Source organism: Trachurus trachurus (genome assembly GCF_905171665.1).
Source record: "Trachurus trachurus genome assembly, chromosome: 21".
Classification (NCBI taxonomy): Eukaryota; Metazoa; Chordata; class Actinopteri; order Carangiformes; family Carangidae; genus Trachurus; species Trachurus trachurus.
In genome coordinates, this window is record NC_139899.1 from 26,555,904 (window position 1) to 26,579,931 (window position 24,028).

General features: G+C 41.7%; 2 protein-coding genes across 2 annotated transcripts in view; both read right to left on the bottom strand.

The window, feature by feature from the left end:
• Positions 1–24,028, bottom strand: part of LOC311004926 (uncharacterized protein) — a 182,946-nt gene that overhangs the window by 97,499 nt on the left and 61,419 nt on the right. The window lies entirely within an intron of this gene.
• LOC311004929 (aryl hydrocarbon receptor-like) overlaps positions 1–24,028 on the bottom strand; it is a gene marked incomplete at both ends in the record, with an annotated part of 49,367 nt that overhangs the window by 14,088 nt on the left and 11,251 nt on the right. The window contains 3 exons of the mRNA XM_083997155.1: positions 1,769–1,910; positions 5,242–5,331; positions 9,440–9,549. Of these exons, the coding sequence (XP_083853281.1) occupies positions 1,769–1,910; positions 5,242–5,331; positions 9,440–9,549 (342 nt within the window). The remainder of the gene's footprint in view (positions 1–1,768; positions 1,911–5,241; positions 5,332–9,439; positions 9,550–24,028) is intronic.

The following is a 24,028-nucleotide window of genomic DNA, read 5'->3' on the forward strand; positions in this document are numbered from 1 at the left end:
TATGACATCCTGAACTGGATCTGACCTGTCGCAGCAGGTGACAGTGGTTGTTTCAGTTACACCCCCCTCCTGGGTGCAGTGTGTGTGTGTGTGTGTGTGTGTGTGTGTCTGTGTGTTGGGGAGGGGGGCAGGTTAGCTGTGTCAGGGGCTGAGGGTCTTAGTAAACTAAACACTTTGCTCTGAACCAAAGCACAGACATAAGCATCTTAAAGCCCAAATACAGATCTGGGACCAGTTCACCTCGTAAGCCACCGTGAAGATTACAGGATCATGTGACCCGACCTGAGGATGGTCTTACAGTTTAATGCCCCGACTGTGTCGACTTAACCATCTGATATTCATGTCCAAATGTTTTCATGCACACACACACACACACACACACACACACACACACACACACACACACACACACACACACACACACACACACACACACACACACACACACACACACACACACACACACACACACACACACACACACACACACACACAGACTGTGGTATATGGACGGATGGATGTGCATCTCGGTGCCGATGCATATGCAAACAATATCTGCCTCACCTCCAATGATCTGGAGTTATGTCCAGTCTAGGGACGTCACGATTATAGATTTTCTTGGTACGATTATTGTCAGAGAAATAATCACGGTGTTACGATTATCACGATTATTATGCAATTAATTTCACAACACTATGAATATGTAAAATCAAATATGCGTAGTCAAAATATTTACACAAAATATTTAAAGCAGAAGTAAGTGGTCCGGTCGTTTTCGCTAATGCTGCGTTCCAGGCAGGCTTTTGAAATCGTAAATTACAGCTTCAAGTCACAACTTACGACTTTGTAGCGTTCCAGGCAACCCACTCGTGTTTTTCCGACCTGTTTTACCGGTGAAAGTCACTATAACGGCCACTCGTAACTTCCGACCGGTGAACTCGTACCAGATCGAACTGGTACGACTTCACAGGTCGGAAAAATACGAGTTTCCTTGAACGCACCATAACAGTCCTCGTCGCTACGTCACCACATTCACGGCGTTCCTTGGCTGCACACACAGCCCTGCATGCCGTTCTCTCTCCTCATTGGATAAAAACTGTAGGATACGATAAATGTTTTCTCTTCGGCTCAGAGCAGAGCAGAGGGACTGAGAGACCCGTGTTTCAGTCCAAACACTCTATGTAAGTGATTGCTGTCGGAAGGTATAACTATTTAAGACTTATATTAACACAAATATATCACTCACTTCTGCTTTAAGTATCTATTAATATATGACCAATTATTAATCCCTAAGGGGAAGTGTTTGAAATATTCAAGTCATTAATTGTCATCCATACCAAATGTTTAACTTTATTTTAATCGTTTTTTTTTATTACAAATGACACGCCAACATTTAAATTCCTGCCAATTCAATGTTACGCTAGGTAAATGGACTGGTATCTGTGCATTTACCTTTACTGCCGATATGGTTCCGACATAATTATTTTTGGAAAGTGACAGTATTTATGAATCTTTACGATTGATTAATTAATTGTGGCGTTTAATACCGTGATTAATTGTGAAAACAAGTAATCGTGACATCCCTAGTCCAGTCTGCACAGTGTCTCTTTAAAGCAGAAGGTTGTTGCTGATTTACATAAACTAACCCACTTCAGTGCAACCGTTCAGACTCGGGTCAAACACTGTGTTTGATGTGGTCTGTTTCTATTCCACCTCTCTGTCTGTGTTGTGTGCACATGGAGGAGCGGAGGAGGAGGGCGGTGGTCACCTTGAGGGGAGTCCTGGGTAACGGCGGAGACGGTGGAGGGAGGAGGAGCGGGAGGGTTCAGAGCCCAGTGCAGGTTCCTCCTGAGCTCCTGCTGGTCCTCGGTGTGGACCAGCTCATACACACTCTGGTGCATGACGTCCGTCTGAGAGGAGGAACGAGGAGCGAGAGTTAGCTTGAGCCAAAATACAGACACACAGGATACAGGTGAGATAGCAGAACTGGGAAATAACTTAATCATAATGTAGTTGATATTAAAATATGTTCACTTGTGCACAGGAATATGGTGGTCAATCACTGTGTAAAGCTCTTAACCACTTCTATGTTCACTGTACAGAGCTACAAGCACTAACCACTAACTCTCTTCATCAACTCTGTCTAGTAAATACAGAAAAGTTGAGCTCTCTAACTACTGGCTAAGAAGAGTATAAGATATTTCTGTTCACTGTGAGAATTTTTTGTGTTCTGCTAATAAGACTTCCTATTTGCAAGATAGAGTTGATTATGGATTGACCAAAATTTTAATATCGACAAGTGGAAAATGAAAATGTCATAGGCATCTTCCTTACAATGTGAAAGATTCAATGTGGCCAATAAAAGCAACATGAAGACATAGACAGGATAAGACTGTGAACAGTGTGTAACTGTACAATATAAATATTCTAGACAGCGATCAGTGGCAGCCTTCATTTTTGTTACTTTTGGGTACCCCCTCCCCCCCCTAAATTCACTCTTGTTACTCCCTGTGCCCCCCACCAGAAAATACTCTGGACCCGCCCCTGGGTTCAGACTGTTTTCACAGGAAGATAAATTGCTGAACGTATTTTGCATGGAAGAAACATTTAGGGCAAAACAACTCATCCTCTCTGAACTATGCTTCAGTTTGCATGGATGCGGCCACCTCCTCTGAGCTTGTGTGGGTTTTTCCTCCTGAGCAGATGCAGTTTACAGCTTAAACTCTTCAATACCCTGATGCTGACAGCTACACTGACACTGTGTTTATGAGCCGAGACAGAAGGAATTTCTTTGTTGCTGAAGCAGCAACTATTTCACCAGTTCATCTGTACTGTACAAGGCCTTTTGTAGAAACAGTCACATGCAGTTTATTCTCAATATTTTGAATAATCTTCCTCTCATTTTTGTTTTTCCATCCATGGCCCTGATACTCTTTCACATTCATTTTTAAAAACAGTTCTGCTAAACTGGTAGTGCTCTGATCACAATCTATTAATGACAACCTCAGGTAAAACTGTACTTGACGCCTATCTCTATAACGCATTATAACGATACTTATAATGAGTTATAATGCAGTTATAGCACTGTATAAATATAGTTATAAACACTCATAAATGATCATAATGCTTTATAACAGTAATCATAAAACACTATAAAGCATTTTATCATGACTTATAAGGTCAGGTATTATAATACGTTATAATTGTTAGTAACTCGCTGACAATGACCACATCGATAATTCATTATAAATATAGTTATAATGTGTTATAATTGGCTTATAAACATGTATAACTATCATTATAAACACTCATAAATTATCATAAGGCTTTATAACAATAAGCATAACGCATTATAGAGCATAACTACTACTACTACATAACTATTATAATACTTGACCTTATAAGCCATTATAAAATGCTCTATGATGTGTTATGTTATTTATTGTTTAAAGCCTTATGATAATTAATGAGTGTTTATAATGACAGTTAAACACGTTTATAAGCTGATTATAACACATTATATCTATATTTATAATGCATTATTGATGTGGGTTATGTCAGCAAGTTACTAACAATTATAACATATTATAATACCTGACCTTTTAAGTCATGACCAAATGCTTTATAGTGTGTTATGATCATTTATGAGTGTTTATAACTACAGTTATACAGTGCTATAACTTATAATTCATTATAAGTATGGTTATAATGCGTATAGAGATAGTATGTATAGATAGTAATGTATAGAGATAGGCATCAAATAGCGTGTTACCCAACCTCATATAACCCCATGTCCAAAAACCTGAACCGCCCCTCTACAGCCTCTGTTAGTGAGGTCAGTGCAGCAGCCGTAGCAAATTTCCCTTTTGCATCAGCACCAACAGCCGTGGCCAAGGTGCACTCACTGAGCTGAGCTGCAGGGCAGAGATGTGTTGCACTTCTGTGTCTAGTGGTTTCTACAAAAGGCCAAGCTATAAATAGGTCAGGCCTTTTTTTTTTTTTTTTTGCTGCTGCTGTTTTGAGCCTCTGACTCTGCACCATGCAGCGAGCGGGCCGATGGATCATGCGAGACCCCCGAGCTGCTCGCAGCAGATGTTGCACGCAAGCCGTCCATCTACTGTAGACCCCAGCATCGGTCCAAACACACACACACACACACACACACATACGGCTTCTGCATGTTTTAGACAATAACACGAGTGTCTCTAGGAGTTAAATATGTCGGATTACAGTAAAAGAACTGACAATAACCCAGTTTTCACTAAACTTTGTTAAAGTTCACCCAAAATTCAAATTTCACTCATTATCTACTCACCCTCATGTCGACTAAGGGCTGGGAGAAGTTTCAGAGTCCTCCATGGCTTCTCTGAGTTACAGGGGGTCTCGGCGTAGCAGTGCATGTCCATATAACGGTTGCAAATGGATACCAACTGTCTTCGTAACAAAAAGACACACCAAAAAACATCCAAATACCTCCATGGTGCTCGTATGTAATATCCGTCTTGTATTGAAGCCCCAAAATGTGAAATTGTTCCGGAAAGAATTAAATAAGTCTATATTTCAAGCTCCTCTTCCTGGTTCGTCCAATTTAGACGGACCAGGGTCCAAACAAGCTTGAAATATAAACTTATTTAATTTTTTTTGGAACAATTTCGCATTTTGGGGCTTCAATACAAGACGGATATTACATACGAGCAGCATGGAGGTATTTGGATGTTTTTTGTTGTGTCTTTTTGTTACGAAGAAAAGTGGTATCCATTTGCAACCGTTATATGGAGACCGCCGAGACCCCCTGTAACTCAGAGAAGCCACGGATAACTCTGAAACTTCTCCCAGCCCTTAGTCGACATGAGGGTGAGTAGATAATGAGTGAAATTTGCATTTTGGGTGAACTATCCCTTTAAGTCTCAGCTTCAGGTTTGAAGGGCAGTTGATGTTTGCTTCACTGCTGAGGTTTGTAATTAATCTACAGCAGCCTCTGTTCTTTTATTCTGTTCATGTTCATCACAGCTGTGCCAAAGGAGACAAAGCTACAGGCCACAGGTGATGATGCTGTTTGACGTCTGATGACCCAGATCACAGCAGCTAGAGGTTTATATCAGAGCTCCGTGTCATCAACACAATAAAAAACAGGATGTTTCTTTTAATCCTATTATTATTATTCCATCTCTACTTCTATTTATGTTTCCATATCTGGGACAAACTCTGCACAGAGAAACACAGACAGTGATGATCAGATACCTGGTGGAAGCCCAGGTAGTCCTGGATGGTGTGAGAGGAGTAGAAGATGGTGCCGCCGGCGGTGAGGACCATGACGAAGCCGTTGAGAGCCTGCAGGTCAAACACATGACCAACACAGACGGTTAGCTAATGATGTTTAGTTAATTTAACTTTATCATCATTGTTCATACCACAATGAAGTTTTGACAAAATGAGATGACACCAGAGCAACACATGTACAGGCATAGTACCACACTGACAGAAAAGATGTACGACTGTAAGGGCAATAATGATGTAGCACAGTTAATTTCTCATTTCAGTGCAGAAAATTGAGAAATTACTCAATTCATTTTATTTTTGGATAAAGGATAAAGTGGTATCTGTTAGTTTCTTCTTTTTTGTTGGTTTGTAGATGGATCTTCAGGTTTGTGATGAGCGGGAATGTAGAAAGGAAAGGAAAGGAAAGGAGATGGAAGGAAAGGAAAGGAAAGGAGATGGACGCAAAGCAAAGGAAAGGAAATGAGAGGAGATGGAAGGAAAGGAAATGAGAGGAGATGGAAGGAAAGGAAAGGAGGTGGACGGAAAGGAAAGGAAATGGGAGGAAAGGAAAGGAAAGGAAAGGAGAGGAAATGAGATGGAAGGAAAGGAAAGGAAAAAAAAGGAAAGGAAAGTGAAGGAAATGAGAGGAGAGGGAAGGAAAGGAAAGGAAAGGAGATGGGAGGAAAGGAAAGGAAAGGAAAGGAAAGGAAAGGAAAGGAGAGGAGAGGAGAGGAAAAGAAAGGAGAGGAGAGGAGAGGAAATGGAAGGAAAGGAGAGGAGATGGAAGTTAGGGAAGGAAAGGAGAGGAAATGGAAGGAAAGGACAGATGTTGGAGCATGTCAGGTAAAATGGAGTCCACTCAGTGTGTGTCTTCAGAGGGAACAGCTGGTCGGACATCTCCCCCCCCCTCTCCCCTCCTCCCCCCCCTCCCTGTGTGGCCACACTTAGTAAACAAACACACTGACAGACGTGGAGCAAACAAAACACAAATAAACACGAGCGTCCTCATCTCCAAACCACAAACCGCGGCCGCCCACGAGGAGGGGGGGTGATGACTAACGCCGAAAGAGACGCCATGTTTATTCTCTGTGACAACACGGCCAACGATTCACCTCAGTTATCTGACACACGTCATCCAGAGCAAACAAACAAACTGAGAAAATAAAATAAAATAAAATCTGTCTTTCACAAAGTGTTTACTGTCATTTACATCGGAGGAATCGGGGGAAAAAAAACAAAAAACAAACTCTGTTGCTATTGGAAACCGATGGGATGTGATGTGAGAGGCCGAACCTGTCGACCTCCCCTCTGTGCTGCCATGACGACGAGCCAAAGGGGAAGTGAGGAAGTGAAACAGAGAGAGAAGCAGGAAGCTGAAGCTGGCGGCACATGTTGTCACCGGTTGTCATAGCGACCGGTTAAAGTGTGATCATTGTTATGAATGATAAATTAAAACAATGCTGCCGTTTCCTGAGCTTTCAGGCTGAATTATTGATGATTGACTGTCTATAATTTACGACCGTCTGATGTGAAGAGGAGCAGAGGAACCGAAAAGGCTTCAGAGATAAACCTGAGGAGGAAGAGGAGGAGGAGGAGGAAGAGGAAGAGGAGGAGGAAGAGGCCCCCTGTGGGACACTCACCTCCCGACTGAGTCTCCAAAGTCTCCAAATGAGCTTTCATCTCTCATTACGAACAAGCCGGGCGAACGTGGGCTTATCATAATAACGAAAAAGACCTCGGTGGTCGGGGAGGAGAAGGGGGAGGAGGAGGAGGAGGAGGAGGAGGAGGAGGAGGAGGAGCGGCGGCAGCCTGTTTCCTCTCCTCTCCTGGAATGCCAGTGTGATGCACATTGGGAGGAACTGGACTGGAAAATCAATGACTCCAGCAGATCCCAAAAAGATGTGGCAGCCGGCGAGTTCACCCTCCACTCAATCACACACACACACACACACACACACACACACACACACACACACACACACACACACACACACACACACACACACACACACACACACACACACACACACACACACACACACACACACACACACACACACACACTGAACAGAGGCCACAGTTTTTTTTTGTCTCTGTTTCCACTGGAGACAGGAAACAGGTCTATTGATCGTCTTTTCTTAAAAAAAAGACCAACAGAGACCTGAAACTCCAGGAAAATGTCCAGCTGATGCTCTGTTTTTGCTCTACTTCACTCACTACAGTGGCTCTGGATAGTGCAAGTCATTTCATTTAATATCTTTTTTTTTTTCTTTTTTTTTTTTTTTTACTGTGAAAGCATTTATCTACTGCAGAGGTCACTGTAAGTCAGCTAAATGTGTATATATTATGCATAATTCCCTTTTAACAGAGCATTTCTATTTGAGCACTCATTAGGGAAAGTGGTGTCTGCCTCTTTCACTGAGCAATAAACCTAAAATCATTAAAAATAAACTAAAGATTAAACTGTTTTCTAAGTGTGAATAAAACGTGTTAGAGCGAATTAATGAGGTTGCAAAAAAAAAAAAAACATAAACAAAATGTAGGATAAGGAACTGTTACCTGTTTAACTGTTTATATGGCTATAAAAAAGACGTCATATTATAGCTGCTAACAGGTGGAAAGTGTTTGATACAGTATTTACACTCTGATAATGCTGCTATAAAATCCTCCAGTCGTCTGGATTTAGGTCTCAAACCACCAGCACAGTGGCCCCCCCTAACTTAAAATTTTAGGAGCACAAGCAGAAAATGTAGGGGTGCACGTGCACACAGTAAATCGACTTGCAAGGCAAATATTCACATTTCCTTTTCATTCATGATACTAGTAGCTACACATTAGCCTGCTGACACCTGTAATGACAGATTCCAGATACCTTGAGTCGTGATTTCCACATTTCACTGTGTTAAAAAGAAAAGGCAAATTTCCTGGTTGCACATTCACAAGTAGATGAAAAATTTACTTGCACTGTCTCAAATTTTAGGGGCAAAATGCCCAAGTTAGGGGCAGACTGGAGCTCTGATGATATGCATGTGTGGAGTTGTGCTCTGATCTGGAGCCCTGGCTGCTGCTGCTGGAGCTGATCAGGTCAGTGTGTTCAAGGAACAGCTGAGCAATTTAGGAAATTTAGAAAGAGATCAGAAAATTAATGCTATTCTCACGTCTGTATGGTCAGTGTGAAGCTTCAGCTAGCAAACCGTTAGCCTAGCTTAACTTAGTATAGCATTAAAGGCTGGAAACAGAGGGAAACCCAATGGTTTTGTCCAGTCCTGTCAACATTACTTGTTACCTTTCTAACCAGGCTAGCTGCTAACCAACCTCTGGCTCCAGCTTCATATTAACCAAATATCGTCTTCCTTTAAAGAGGAACTATGCTACATTTTTACCTTAATTAAATAGTTTCTCAGCAACTGTGATGGTTAAAGAAATGACTTGTAGCTCTCTGCCCTTCATGTAGAGTCTCCGACCCTATGCTCTTGTCTCGGTGGCATCACGACACAAACGTGTCCACTAATGTCTTGTGTGTGACGGATAAGACTACACAAATATACACATCATAACATATGATATATAACGTTAGCCACCGCTCCATGGATTGATTTCTTGCTGGCTTTGTCGAAAACAAATGCACAGGAGCGTTAGCAAAACAGCAAAAAAAAGCAACTGGACTTGCATAGTTCCCCTTTAATTGTGATCATGACAAAACGTCCGAGGCTACGAACACGAAGCCTCTGATGTTTCCTCCAGGAACGACAGTGATGATGGTCTGAGGAAACTAAACCAACCCTTGAATGATGAGTTCAGATGAACCCACATTCACAGAGGACGATACAGTATGATTAGTTCTGGGCTCATTTCGTTTTCTGCAGCTCTGACTGCACCGTCGTGCACTAATGTTTGGACGAGGCTGCGGCGCACGTTGCCAGACATATTGAGTGGTAAAGCCGCCCTGAGCCCCTGAGCCTCTGACACTGGCCTCAATAGGTTTTAGGCACTTGACAAGAAGAAGATGAAAAAACTAAAAACTAAAACACAGTTGGGTCCAGATGCACAAATTAAATCAGTGCTGTTGGCCTTCAACAAAACACTGTACACAGCTGTGGCAGCAAACAAACAAATAAACAGAGATATTGATCTGTGGAGAAGGAAGAGGAGGAGGAGGAGGAGGAGTTTGATCACCGACCTGCAGCAGGAGTTCACCTTCAGGGATCTTCTTCTCCACTGCTCCTCCTGTTTTACTGTCGTCATCTTTCCCGCCGGCCGGAGTCGCTCCGTTTCGACTGCTCAGGGCGACTGTAGAGAGACAGAGGGGGGAGGAAAAGGGGGAGGAAGGGGGAGGAGGAGGAGGGAGGAGGAGGTGGGGGAGACAGGCTTTAGTCCTGTGATAATGTTTGCAGAGCACTGCTGTGACTGTCAGACCGCCTCACGCTTCATCCTGCTGCTGCTGCTGCTGCTGCTCCCTCCCGGCCTCATCAAACATTCATCACGTCCAAATCTCCGAAATACAGAGCTGCTTTTTTATTTTGTCTAACAAAGTTACATCATATTCGCCATGACAACAACAACAACAACAACAGAAAGGAGCGGAGCGGAGATGAGATGAAGATCAAAGTGGAGAGAAATAACCCTGTTTGTTGTTTTATTCCTCTGGAGGCCGCGGCCGAGCAGCTCGACAACTGTTTAATAGACTGTTTGTACTGAACCAGTGTCGCTGCTCTGCATCCTCCACTGCCTCTCTGACACACACACACATACATACATACACACTTAATTTTACAAACACAGTCGGACATGTTGCTCCCTCATGAGACACAACCTCAGATCTTCAGGTGGGAGGAGTCTTTGTTTTATTTGTTCCCTCCACGCAACCTATTAGTAATGGAAAACACTTTTACTTCTTCCCAAAAATCTGTTTTCAGCTTTTAAATCACTTCTATAAAAGTCATTTTTATGGAAAGGCTGTCAAATATTTAACATTTATGAAACATAATATAATTGTCTTTTATTGTTTTGGATGCTGTTGCTCTTTTGTCTTTGTGTTTTTATTGTTCTTATCTCGTTTTAATGTTTTATGCTGCAATTTTTATGTTTCATTTTATGGAAAACATTTTGTAACATTGTTTTGAAAAGTGCTCAACATATAAAGTTCGCATTTTTCCTTTTATTTTTCTTCTTATTTGCAACCATGCATCAACTACTCTATCACTGGTGATTGTTTAAGTATCAGTATCAGAATACAAAAACACTTTATTAATCCCCTGAGGAATTTGTTACGTTACATTTCACCATTTCAGACATCTAACTATAATAAATATCATATATCTGTCAATTACAAACAATATATATATCATAGTTAATACTGACATGCCATTTACAATGACTCCAGATTTAAATGATCTATATGAGGTAAGTTCTTATTTTTGATGGAGGTAGTGTCTCCTGCACATCCAGTTTATGGTGAAGAGAAGAAGAGTCAACATTTCATCTTCTTCTTGTAGGTCGCCATTAAAAATGAACATAGAGAACAAGTTTCTTAAAGGGATAGTTCACCCAAAATTCAAATTTCACTCATTATCTACTCATCCTCATGTCAACTAAGGGCTGGGAGAGTCCTCCGTGGCTTCTCGGAGTTACGGGGGGGTCCGCGCAGCAGTATTTGTCCATATAATGGTTGTGAACGGAGCTCACTTTTCTTCGTCCAAAAAGACACACCAAAAAACATCCAAATACCTCCATGCTGCTCGTCTATAATGTCCCTCTTGTATTGAAGCCCCAACATGAGAAATTGTTCCGCCGGTCAGTGCAAATCTCTTGCACTGACACAGGAAGAGCAGTGAACCGAGACACTGGGAGCTTCCGCTACAAACAAGCTTAAAACATAGACTTATTTAATTTTTTTCGGAACAATTTCTCATGTTGGGGCTTCAATACAAGAGGGACATTACAGACGAGCACTATGGAGGTATTTGGATGTTTTTTGGTGTGTCTTTTTGGACGAAGAAAAGTGAGCAGACCCCCCGTAACTCAGAGAAGGCACGGCAGGCTCCTAAACTTCTCCCAGCCCTTAGTCGACATGAGGGTGAGTAGATAATGAGTGAAATTTGAATTTTGGGTGAACTATCCCTTTAAAGGTTAAAACTGAAAGTGTTATAATCTTCACTCGTACAACAGAGGGATCTGAAGCTGACGAGAGCAGAAGAGCAAAGATGAAGAACGGGTCAAATGAAGAAGCTGCATCTCCTTAAATCTGTGTTTGTGTTTCAGACGGTTTAAGAGAAGGAGGAAAAATCTTCTCCGCTCTCTTTGTCGCCTCGTCGGAGTGAGACGAGGTGACGGCTCCTTTAGGCGTCACTATATTTGCACTTTACTGCTGCCTCAGCTCAGCCTGCCCCCTCCCCACCCTCCACCATGATCCCTCCCCCATCAGCCCCCTCTCCTCCCCTCTCTCCCTCCCCTCCCCTCCCCTCCTCCCTGCCTCCCAGCCGTTCATTGGCTGGTGGCCGACCCAGCTGTTCTAATGGGATTCTCCTTTTTCCCAGCGTGACATCACAACTCGGTTTTCTTCTTTGTTGTTCTACTGCCCAACTCCGGTGCTGGAGGCGTGTGAAGCGTTTCCAAAAATATTTGTCTTCTCAATTTTAGTAAACACTAATCTCTTTCCACTTTTCTATGTGTGTAAAGCACTTTGTGTTGCATTTCCATGTATGAAAGGTGCTCTATAAATAAAGATTGATTGATTGATTGATTGACTTAAAATAAGACTCATGACCTAAAAATTAACTTGTTTTTAGATAGTTTTCCACTTGTTTTAAACTAATTTTCAATCGAAATAAGTAGAAAAATCTGCCAGTCAAAGCAAGATTTTTGTGCTTGTAATAAGAAATAAAACTTGATCCACTGTCAGATTTTTCTACTTATTTCAAGTGAAAATATGCTTGAAAAAAGTAAAAAGCGTCTAAAAACAAGCTACTTTTAAAATGGGATGAGTCTTATTTTAAGTGGAAAGAGATTCGTTTTGACTAGAAATAAGACAAATATTCTTTCTGCAGTGTAGCATGAGGAGGCTGAAACTGCTGCTGGTCAAAGACCTGGGGGAACCACGACGTGTGTGTGTGTTAACCCCACCACTAACAGGAGGAAAACACACTGGATCACAAATTATGACATCACAAACACCTCGGCCACGCCCCCGACACACCAACAGACCAACAGACCAACAGACGGTGTCCAACCTCTTTTTAGTTGATTTTATAGCTTTATTAACGACACAACAAGCAGAAAATGTCAATGAAAAACCAAAACGTCACTGTAGCTACAACCTTCACATCTGAAACATTAGAGACCAGCTCAAAAACTATCAGAGCATTTTCAGACCAATCAGTCTTCAGCCAATCAGAGGAGACGTTCAGAGACCAACATGAAGCTCCCTGTGGTTGCTCGAGCTCCAGAGAAAAGATGCAAAACTAGATAAAAGTTTTGAAAACCACAAATACATCCTCTATCCATTTAAGATCAAACCTTTAGAATAAAACACGTGGAGAGAGTAAAGTGTGGCTCCCAATGTGCAGCATTTGAACCACAGGGGACATGATAATCAGATGAACAGGCTGCAGAAATGTTCATCTAATGTTAATGTTTCATTGATAAATCAAATGCATAGTAAATTAGTTTCTGACCTTCGGAAACTTGCACAGGAGAAACTTTTCTTTAATCCTCTACAGTCACAGCTTTCTGCCTCCGAGTGTCGACACCTTCTCTCACACTCATGATCCTTTGTTCAGCTTCATCTTCCTGAGATCTCACAGTCACACACCAGAGCTTCAACAGCTTTAGGTTTAGGTTTGCTGCATCTCTTTGGTGCAAGACACAGTCTATGATATGCTATGAAATTAGATTAGATATAGATAGACTGTTTTTATTGTCATTGAAAAGATTTCAACGAAATGTACGTTGCTACCTCACTGCGATACAACATATACCTAGGCCTAACATACAATAACAAGAATATTCCCGAGGAGAAATGTGAAATGTGGGAGTTATGAAGTAGAAAGTGAGTCTCATTTCCTTTTATATTGTACAAAGTATGACGATTTGAGAGAGAAATCTGTGGACAAAACCCTGAAATATTTTGGTGCTCTGATGAGCAGAAGTTAGAGTGTTTTTTTAAAATGTCAGTGTGTTTAAAACTGCTCATTTTATTTCTCAAGCCTGGTAAAGAAGACAGGAAAATGTGTTTAATTAATTTTTGATGATTTCTCTTGAACCTTGGCATTGTTTTCCTTTTCTTTCTTTTTCTTTTTTTCAGATAATGGTTTTGAACCCCTGTTTGTTTTTTTATTTCTTTGATGTGCTGATGATGTGCTCTGGCCCCGGTTTGTTTCTTGGTGTCTTATGTAAGTCCATGCGGGCTGGGCATACAGAAGTATGCATGACACAATAATAAAAGTAATTAATTCATCCATTCATTCATTTATTCATGTACTGTAATAACAGAAGACAAGATAAGGAAATAGTCATAAAAACATAAGATAGTAACACAAGATATTAAAGGACAATTCCGGGCAAATTCAACTCGGGCTGTATTTTCCGAACACTTTAGGTCTAAAAGAAGGAATCTGAAGATTTTCAGTAGAATTGCTGTCTGTGGAAAACAATTGCGGCTTTGAGGGCTGTAAACAGCCTAAGCAGCGGAACTTGCATCCGCTCCCATTCATTGCTGCCGTGGCGATGCGGGATAGACACAACTACTGCAAAACAGGAGCAATTAAACTGAAAATCTTCAGATTCCTTCTTTTAGACCTAATATGTTAGGAAAATACAGCCCGAGTTGAATTTGCCCGGAATTGTCCTTTAAACAGGAGAGACATATGACTAGAACACCAGCTCTAGCTTTATATTGCAAATAAAAACAGTGTTAATCAAACAATCACAGTCACCAGCACCAATAAACATGAAGAAGAAGAATCTAGATCTCTAGATAAATAACAACCCAGACTCATGCTGGACTCATCCGACTGAAAACATGAACCGATCAACAACCGATCGTCGACTGATTCACCTCGTCCGTTGCAGCTGATGTCATCATTATAATTAGTTACTTGTATTATGTGATTATAGTGATGTCATGAGAAAGAGCAGTGGTCAAGCGCATTAATCTCTGACCCCTGCGGGAGCGCGGAGCCGTGACCCGCGATGACCTCTGACCCCCGGAGGTGAGGTATGACATGATGGGGTGACCGGGTTCTGGGTCAGATCTTTTGTTGTCTGCTCTGGGGGGTTAACAAGCGAGTCGCTGTCGCCGACACTTGGAGAGAACATATGGGCCTGAACCTTCACACGACACGGCGCTGCGGTCTGGACGCCGCTGACCCTGTTCCCATGATGCAGCAGCTTCCTCGCTCCTCGAGTCTTGGATGGACGGACTTTTTTTTTTTTTTTTTTAAGAGGAGCAGCTGAAGAACAATGTGTGACATAATCCATCCAACGCACGTACGCCTCCGTATGCTGGAGTGTTGAGTGTTGACCCACAAACACACGAAGGAGCGATGACTCACAGCTGGACGAAGGTGGTCAAACATGTGACGCCTCGAAAAACACGCAACTAAAACGGCTGCTTGGTTTGGTTCATACGTTAAATAATCAAAAATGTAACTAGTTAACGCTCTGAGCCTTTGTTCCACTTCAACGTCTTTGTTTGTCTCCACGACTACATGACGACACAGCGGTTAAACAATCAGTCGATTGATTTATTAGTCAAAGATAATCATCAACAATATATTAACGTGTCATTTAATGATCATTAAAACCGTTTATTAAGCAAATATTCCCATCATTCATTGCTTCAGGTTTCCTAATGTGAGGATTTACTGCTTTTTTCTCTCACATTGAGTCTGAACTCGTCATCTGAGCTCTTTGTTTAATATACTATACTCTTGTTTTTTGTATTTTCCAGGTGTTATTTAAAGATAATGATGAAAAAAAGTGAAATAAATATCTAATGACTTGAAATATTTATATGAAATCCACTCATTATCTGTAAATTTTCACTTTTTTGTGCATTAAATGTTCAAAAAAATCTCAGTGTGCACGTTTTATATAATAAATTATAACACCTGATAATAACTACACGTTATAAAGCATGAATTAACATAATGAAATACTTAATTCATAAAGAATTCTTCCTATATTGATATTAAATGAGTGTATAATATATAAACAAAGTTAAAGACGTTCAATAAGATCCTCTCTAATGTGTTTAATGTTGTATTTTCATACTTAATCAATGATGGATTCAGCATCTATAGCTCAAGTACTGATCAGGTTATTTAGGAAACTCACTAACTACATAAACGAATGAACAGGACACATCTGACCTTATGAACCAATGGGATACATTGGGATTGTCCATGATTCCTATTAATTTAAAATATAAACAAAGATAAAATCCTGTTTATCCTCAAAAACCACTGACATTTAAACTTTTCCTGACGATGATTATGAAACCAAAGCCGATTATTGACCTCATCAAATCATCTCATCTTCATTTTTTGGTGCAGATCACTGAGAGATCGTCACCTAACGAGCTTCGTTCTGCCTCATGTGTGAGACTCAGGTGTGTCCATTAATCTATAACTGAACTAATTGTTCCTCGTTACGGCTCAGTAATTACATCACTGCTGTGTCTTCTATCTGTTCTCTGGTCACTACGACACACTGCACACTGTGGCTCGGTGTCAGTCAGTCGCTAAGGCAACAGCAGGAACATTATGGGTTGTTCAACCTGCTGATTTTAGATGAGTCACACAACATCAATCAATTATTTTATGATAATTATCTTGTAAAGATCGTGTAAAATATCTACAGAGCTCAATCAGCAACACAATTTGTCATCTATCTATCTATCTATCTATCTATCTATCTATCTATCTATCTATCTATCTATCTATCTATCCATCTATCCATCTATCCATCCATCCATCCATCCATCCATCCATCCATCCATCCATCCATCCATCCATCCATCCATTTAGTTTGCATGTTAAAGCAGCAGTTAAAACAGCTTCAGTTTACATTTCAAAATCAATAGAAATCAAGCTTTGTTGGAAGGGCTACTGTCTGATGGAGCTGCACAATAAACAAATATCATATTAAATGTGATTAAACAGTGTCAGTCAGTCGCTACGGCAACAGCAGGAACATTATGGGTTGTTCAACCTGCTGATTTTAGATGAGTCACACAACATCAATCAGTTATTTTATGATAATTATCGTATTGTAAAGATCGTGTAGAAATGTCTGCAGAGCTCAATCAGCAACACAATTCGTCATCTGTGTGTGTGTGTCTATGTGTGTGTCTGTGTGTCTGTGTTTGTTGTCACACATCAGAACCCAGCCAGAGAAAGTGGGCCAACACACGGCCTCCTGAATGGCCAGAGGAGGACAAAGAGCAGATCTCGTTATCGAGCTTCACTGGGCACAAGTGTACATAATGAAAAATTTACATTCCCAGTGCCGTCACACACATGTGGCATCGCTGCAGCTCTCAGCTCTCAGCTCTCAGCTCTCAGCCAGAGGCGCTCAACGCAACACAACAGCTTGACTTTCCCATACGTAGCCTATACATGCTGCTCATCGCGGCTGAATGGAGGTCGAACGTCACCGGACGACAGGAAACAAACATTACAATGCCAACGTGACATTAAATGACAATAACTGTCATGATGTGCTCGACACATCAGAGAGACACGGACACTCGCTCTTCAAGATGGAAATGAACTCAAACTATAGATTTATATTAAAGTTTGTGTAATACTGTATATCATTATTTGTGGTAACACTTTATAATAAGTACACACTATTAAGCATTAGTTAAGCATTAAATACTGAATTCATCATTTATAACACATGAATACTCGTTTATAAACACAGTTAAAATGTTTTAATCATCACTGATAAGCACTGACTGTATTTATAAACTACATACTAATTGAGTATTCATGCGTTATAAATGAAGAATTCAGTATTTATTAATGCTTAACTAATGCTTAATAGTGTGAACTTATTATAAAGTGTTACCCTGAAACCTGCAAATACTGATTCTTTTTTTGGCCACCTGAAGGCATCCAGAACATTTTCAGTTACTAGAGTGAACAAGTTTGCAAATAGGTGCTGATTTACTAGTCAAACAGTTATGGAGACGCATTTATTTTCATCTCGAGTCGTGTATTTCACATGACGTATGTAACTCTGATGTCTCGTCTCTTTTAGCTCCATGTTTGGTCCCCACCGACTCCTGAGGGAAGCATGAGGCTCTGAAGCTGCTCTCTGACTCCGACTCTGCAAAAACTCAACGACACGACGGAAGAGTTTCTAGGGAGGCAATAAGTGACCGACCGGGGTGTGCTAAGATAACATTAGCATTAGCAAAGTGTGCGACCATTATTAGTTATTTTAACATCAGTATCACATGATTCAGATGTTATTGCTGGAGTGGGACTTGAACCCAGAAGGATGCTGCTGTTAGGCTTCATGGTATCACCTCCTGCTCCTCCACACTTGTATCTACTGGAAGCACATTAGTGAATTGTGGGACTGAATTTACTGCACATGTGTTTATTTGTATGTGTTTTCTTTAACTGCAGTGTGTTGAGTTTTCAGAGTCACTGTGATCTAGGGCTCATTGTATGAGCTGAAGAGCGACCACTGACTGAGCCTGACTGATTATTCTCTGCAGGTTTTATCATTGTGAAGAAAACCTCTCACATCACATATTATATCACATATAACTTCATCATAAAAATATAGATGGAGGCTGCTTTAAAATCTGGCTGCAAGTATGTCGAACTGTTGGAAACATCACGGTAAAATCTCTCATATTAAATGTTTCTATTTGTGCATCGTGCATAAGAAATAAAAGTTGCAGAATGACTGAAATAATAAAATGTTCTGACACAACCAGGACTCTTTACATTTCTTTCAATCACTGAAAATAAGAGGAGCTGCACTATAAAAAAAAAGCTACTACTTCTGTTTCTAACAAATAAATGAATCAGGGGTCAAAGGCCACGCTCACTGACTTCCTCTGTGCCGCTGTCGCTTCAATTCATCTCCTCAGTCTCTGACAGAAATCTGAATAATGGTTTTTACAGTGGTGTGAATGTGCAGCAGAGGAGTAACACACCGAGGCCCCCGTCCTCTCACTGGGCCCCCTCTGTCGGCCCTCGGCCCTCGGCCCCCGTGTATCTGCTCCGGTATGTGACGGATCAAACCTGACAAACGAGCGCTGACCCTGAAAATCAGACAGTTTGTCATAACTTCAGCTCCGTGTTGTCGTTCTGATGCAGCTGCAAGGTGAAGCTTCATTTCTCCTGCTACTCATTGTTTACCAAAAGGTTTAAGTTGAGACAGGTCACATGACCTCCTTGGATCTGCAGAGTGAGTCAAACTGTTCATTACTGTTGATGTTTATGGTCCTTTAATAAATTACACACATAAACAAATCTAATGTATGACACATAATCCCATATATACAGTATATGAGTGATGCTGACATATGTGGCAACGAGGGGATATATTATTATCATCCAACCTATATATCCTATGGACATGTGAAGATATTACAACATATACAACGAGTTTAACAAAACAACATACTGATAAATTTGTATATGTTTGAATCAAATTATGTTCTTATAAATGTCAAACACGTCGATATTTCATATTTACATTTATAAATTCAACATATAATCAACAACGTGTAATGTAATGTAATGTAATATGCACTTTTGCACTAGTTTTGCGTCAGTATTAAAGCAGAAGTGAGTGATATATTTGTGTTAATATAAGTCTTAAATAGTTATATCTTCCGACAGCAATCACTTACATAGAGTGTTTGGACTGAAACACGGGTCTCTCAGTCCCTCTGCTCTGCTCTGAGCCGAAGAGAAAACATTTATCGTATCCTACAGTTTTTATCCAATGAGGAGAGAGAACGGCATGCAGGGCTGTGTGTGCAGCCAAGGAACGCCGTGAATGTGGTGACGTAGCGACGAGGACTGTTATGGTGCGTTCAAGGAAACTCGTATTTTTCCGACCGTGAAGTGGTACCAGTTCGATCTGGTGCGAGTTCACGGGTCGGAAGTTACGAGTGGCCGTTATAGTGACTTTCACCGGTAAAACAGGTCGGAAAAACACGAGTGGGTTGCCTGGAACGCTACAAAGTCGTAAGTTGTGACTTGAAGCTGTAATTTACGATTTCAAAAGCCTGCCTGGAACGCAGCATTAGCCAAAACGACCGGATCGCTTACTTCTGCTTTAAGCTGTGTTATTATGACAATGACAATAAAGTATCTAAGTATCTAACAGGCTTTTGGATGGATACATATATCAATATAGGAATATTAATATTGAGTGATGCACCTGAAGGCACCGTAAGACTTATACACTGACAACCTGGAAACAGAAACAATGTCATATATTGACATGTTTATCTATTTCATCCAAACATGTGTGTTTTAGTTGTATTGTAAACAACTTCTACATAAATATCTCCTGTGAATATAGGTCTATATTAATATTAGACATAGCATAAAGTATAAAACATAGACATATGTGTGTTTCAAATGTATAATAATTAAATATAAACACAGAGAATTTCAAGTATCTCTCATTTTTCTGTGTGTTTTTCATATGTTATAATAATATCTTCATATATCAGAGGGTTTGTATACAACAATATAGGTCACATACAGTATGATGACATCACAGTGACACAGTCTTTATCTCTAGTGTCAAAGACCAACACTGCACCTCTGTCTGCACCACAGCAGAACCACAGTCCAGCCAGGACTCTGACCCAGACGCCATGTTGGCTCCGGTCCCGGCCTCCATCCTCCATAAATCTCACTCCTCCTCCTCCTCCTCCTCCTCCTCCTCCATGGAGCCACTGGGGTTTATCTCTCCCAGGACAAACTGACTGAGAGCCAGGAATAAAAACCCTCCAGCACACAAAATATTTATCAAATATTTGACCACTTTCAATTTGTCCCATCGTGCTATTTACAACGGGATTAGTGCGGATGTTCTGTGCTTCGGTTTCCCTGCCCAATCCCGACATGTGGTCCTGGCCCGCCTCCACGGTCCACCCTGCAGCCTCACACACACACACAAACACACACATACACACATACACACACACACACACGATGCAGCCCAGAGAGACTTAACTAAGAGTTTTCAGCCAGTCACAGAAAAGATCGATGATGTGAGACGTTACTAAACGCAACAAAGAGACGTCGTCACCACCACGAGTCGTCTCAGACACATTGAAGCACAGAAGATTTATTAAATTATTATAACTCGCACCCAGAGCTCACTTTGTTTGTGTGTTTCCACCACATATGACACGTCTCTGCTGCCGGTGTCACATGGGACAACAATGGCAGGAGCCTGAATCATGAAACAGGGCTATATTTGGACGGCATTATCCCAAAGTATTACGCTAATGGAGGGGTGAGGTGGGGGCACAGGGACAGAGACCCACGGTGTTGGACGATTAGAGGACACGCCCTCCTCACCCCCTTCGTCCTCCGACCTCGTCCTTCCACCTCTACCCACACTGTAGTGAAGCTCGTACTAACTGGTCACGTAGCAGAGGGACGAGGAAACGCTGCAGTTTACTTTGGACCAGAGCCAGAAATCTCACAGAGATGGATGAGACATGACAAGACTGTCCCCATCGTCCTCAAACCTCTTTAAATCCATCTATCTATCTATCTATCTATCTATCTATCTATCTATCTATCTATCTATCTATCTATCTATCTATCTATCTATCTATCTATCTATCTATCTATCTATCTAGTCTACATGTTAAAGCAGCAACAGCTTCAGTTTACATTTCAAAATCAGTACAAATCAATTGAAGGGTTACTTTCTGATGGAGCTGCACAATAAGCAAATATATATCCTATTAAATGTGATTAAACATCCATCCATCCATCCATCCATCCATCCATCCATCCATCCATCCATCCATCTATCTATATGTTAAAGCAGCAACAGCTTCAGTTTACATTTCGAAATCAATACAAATCAATTGAAATCAATTGAAGGGTTACTTCAATTTCTGATGGAGCTGCACAATAAGCAAATATATATCATATTAAATGTGGTTAAACAGTGTGATGATGTGATGTCATGACATTCACGAGATTTAGTGCAAACATTCACTAACAGCTACGTTGGTGTTGTGACTGAAAGGAGTTTGGTCTTGTGAATGCAGCAACTCCTTGTTAGATTGAATGCATTTTGAGCAGCGTGACCTCAGAAACACTAAACTCAAAACTTTACTCAGAAATGTATACCAAACTTCACAGAAACAGTTCATATTTGACCTGATGACTCTGGATAAACAGGGATGTGACCTGAGTGAAGGCCGACGACCGACCGACCGACCATCAACTCCTCCCTCACCCTCCACACCTCGTTAAAATGTGTTTTCTTTCTGCCACTTCCACAGATCAAATTTATGAGAAAACAACAACAAGCAGCAGCAAAGACAAAGTTTTAAAGGGATAGTTCAACATTTTGGCAAATTGGCCCATTACCATGATCCCTATAGTCATAGCAGTAGGTTTGTTACCTTTAATTGTCGGTGCAAGCTATTTTTAGAACAGCGGAGCAGAGCCGTGAGCTGCTCAGAGCTACGCTACGGAGGGTAATGGGATTTCTTGGTTTCCCTCATCAAACTCATCAAATACACAATCAAACAACTCCAAAACGCTCTGGTGAAATTCATGCAAAACCACTGATGTGCGTTCCCGTCGAGGGTAGATTTTCGGCAAGCAGTCTCTACATTTCCCTCTAAAACAACTCTGTCTGGTAACGTTCCGTTATTATCTCATAGCGTGGTGAATGTGCAGGTCACAACTTGTCCACCAGAGCGTTTTGGAGTTGTTGGATTGTGTATTTGATGAGTTTGATGAGGGAAACCAAGAAATCCCATGAGCCTCCGTAGCGTAGCTCTGAGCAGCTCGCGGCTCTGCTCCGCCGTTCTAAAAATAGCTTGCACCGACAATTAAAGGTAACAAACCTACTGCTATGACTATAGGGATTATGGCAATGGGACAATTTCCCAAAATGTTGAACTATCCCTTCAAGTCAGTCAACATGTTGTTGTGGCAAAGCTTCACTGAGAGCCTTTATGATGCTTTTTCCCACAATCCCCTGCTCCTGTCTGTAGCTGAGTGTTCCACATTAACAGAGAGGTGGAGGTGGAGGTGAACCGGTGAAATGAAACAAAGATTATTTCACTTTCACACAGAGGAAGTCTGAGTCCCTGCAGCTCAATGAGCTCAGGTGTTAATCTGTAGCTATAGTAACACGTAAACAGCTAATCAGGAAGTGAGATTTCCAGGTTGTATTACACCTTGATACGATGAGCCAATCACAGAGCGGCGTGAGTTAAAAATGAGTTTTTTCCTCCGAGTCTCTGTGCAGCTGCGTGGATGAGGGCAAAATATATCACATTTTATCACTTTGTGTAAATGTGTATGTGTGTGTGTTGTGTGTGTGTGTACTCCTGCAGCCACACACAGCGCAGTCAGTGCAGTGCATGCATACGGGATGTGTGTGAGTGTGTTTGTGTGTTAATTATTCGAGCAGAGTGTGAATGGCAGCGAGTAAATATAGAACGTTTCAACTCCTTCACCCCCCGAACGCTGCAGTAAATGAACACGCGATGCACACACATACACCGCCCCCACATTCACTAACATACACATGGATGCACGCAACACACACATACACACACACAGCCTCACATATAGAGGCTGAACATGAACACGCGGTCACTAATGCAGGGGGAAAGCACGCACCCTGTGCTGCTTTCGTGTCTCCTGAGGTTTTGTGATCACATGGTTGCATATTTGCTTATGAGAGGGCGATCCAGGGAGGAGGGGGGGAGGAGAGGTGAGGAGGGAGGGAGGGGGAGGTGAGGAGTGATGGGATTTGGGCGGGGTAGGGTAGGGTGGAGAGGGAGGGAGGGAGGGGTCACTCCTGATTAACCAGGTTTCTCCCTTTGGTGGCCTGCATTCCTCTCCGTGCTGTATCGTGATCAGCGAGCAGCGAGCAGCGAGCATGAGCGAGGGGCTGGGGGAGGGGGTTTAAGCCCTGTAGGGGGGAGGGAGGGAGGGAGAGAGGGATGACCCACTGCTGATCATGTAGCCCCGCTCTGCCTTTCATTTAGATGACCTACAGGAAGGAGGGGGAGGGGCGCTAACGAATCATCGCCCTGGTTCGCAGCGAGAGAGAGAGAAAAAAAAAAACACACAGAAAAAAAAAGCCAGAGATGGTTTCATGACACGTCACATGATGCTCGGCTTACGTAACCGAGCGGCTAAAGACGCGTATAGCTGAGCTGAGCTGTGTCGCTTTGACAGATCGCAGCTGCAGCTGTGTGCCAGTGGTGAGCGTGCATGCCGTGTCACGGCGGTCGGCGGCCATGTTGGGACTTTAATTAATTTAGAAAACGAGTTATTTGAGCGTTCAGACGTGAAGCGAGCGGCGAGTGACTGACATGAACTCTGTGACATTTATTCAACTACAAACTCACACTCTGACATTTTGAAAATAATCAAATACAGCTTCTCCCTCTTCAGTCTTCTCCTCTCCCACAGTCAGCGAACGCACCAAGTTCATGTGTGTGCAACAAAGACCCAGCACCTTCTATTAGGAGCAGAACAAGGTTTACATAATTTATTTTCTATATCCA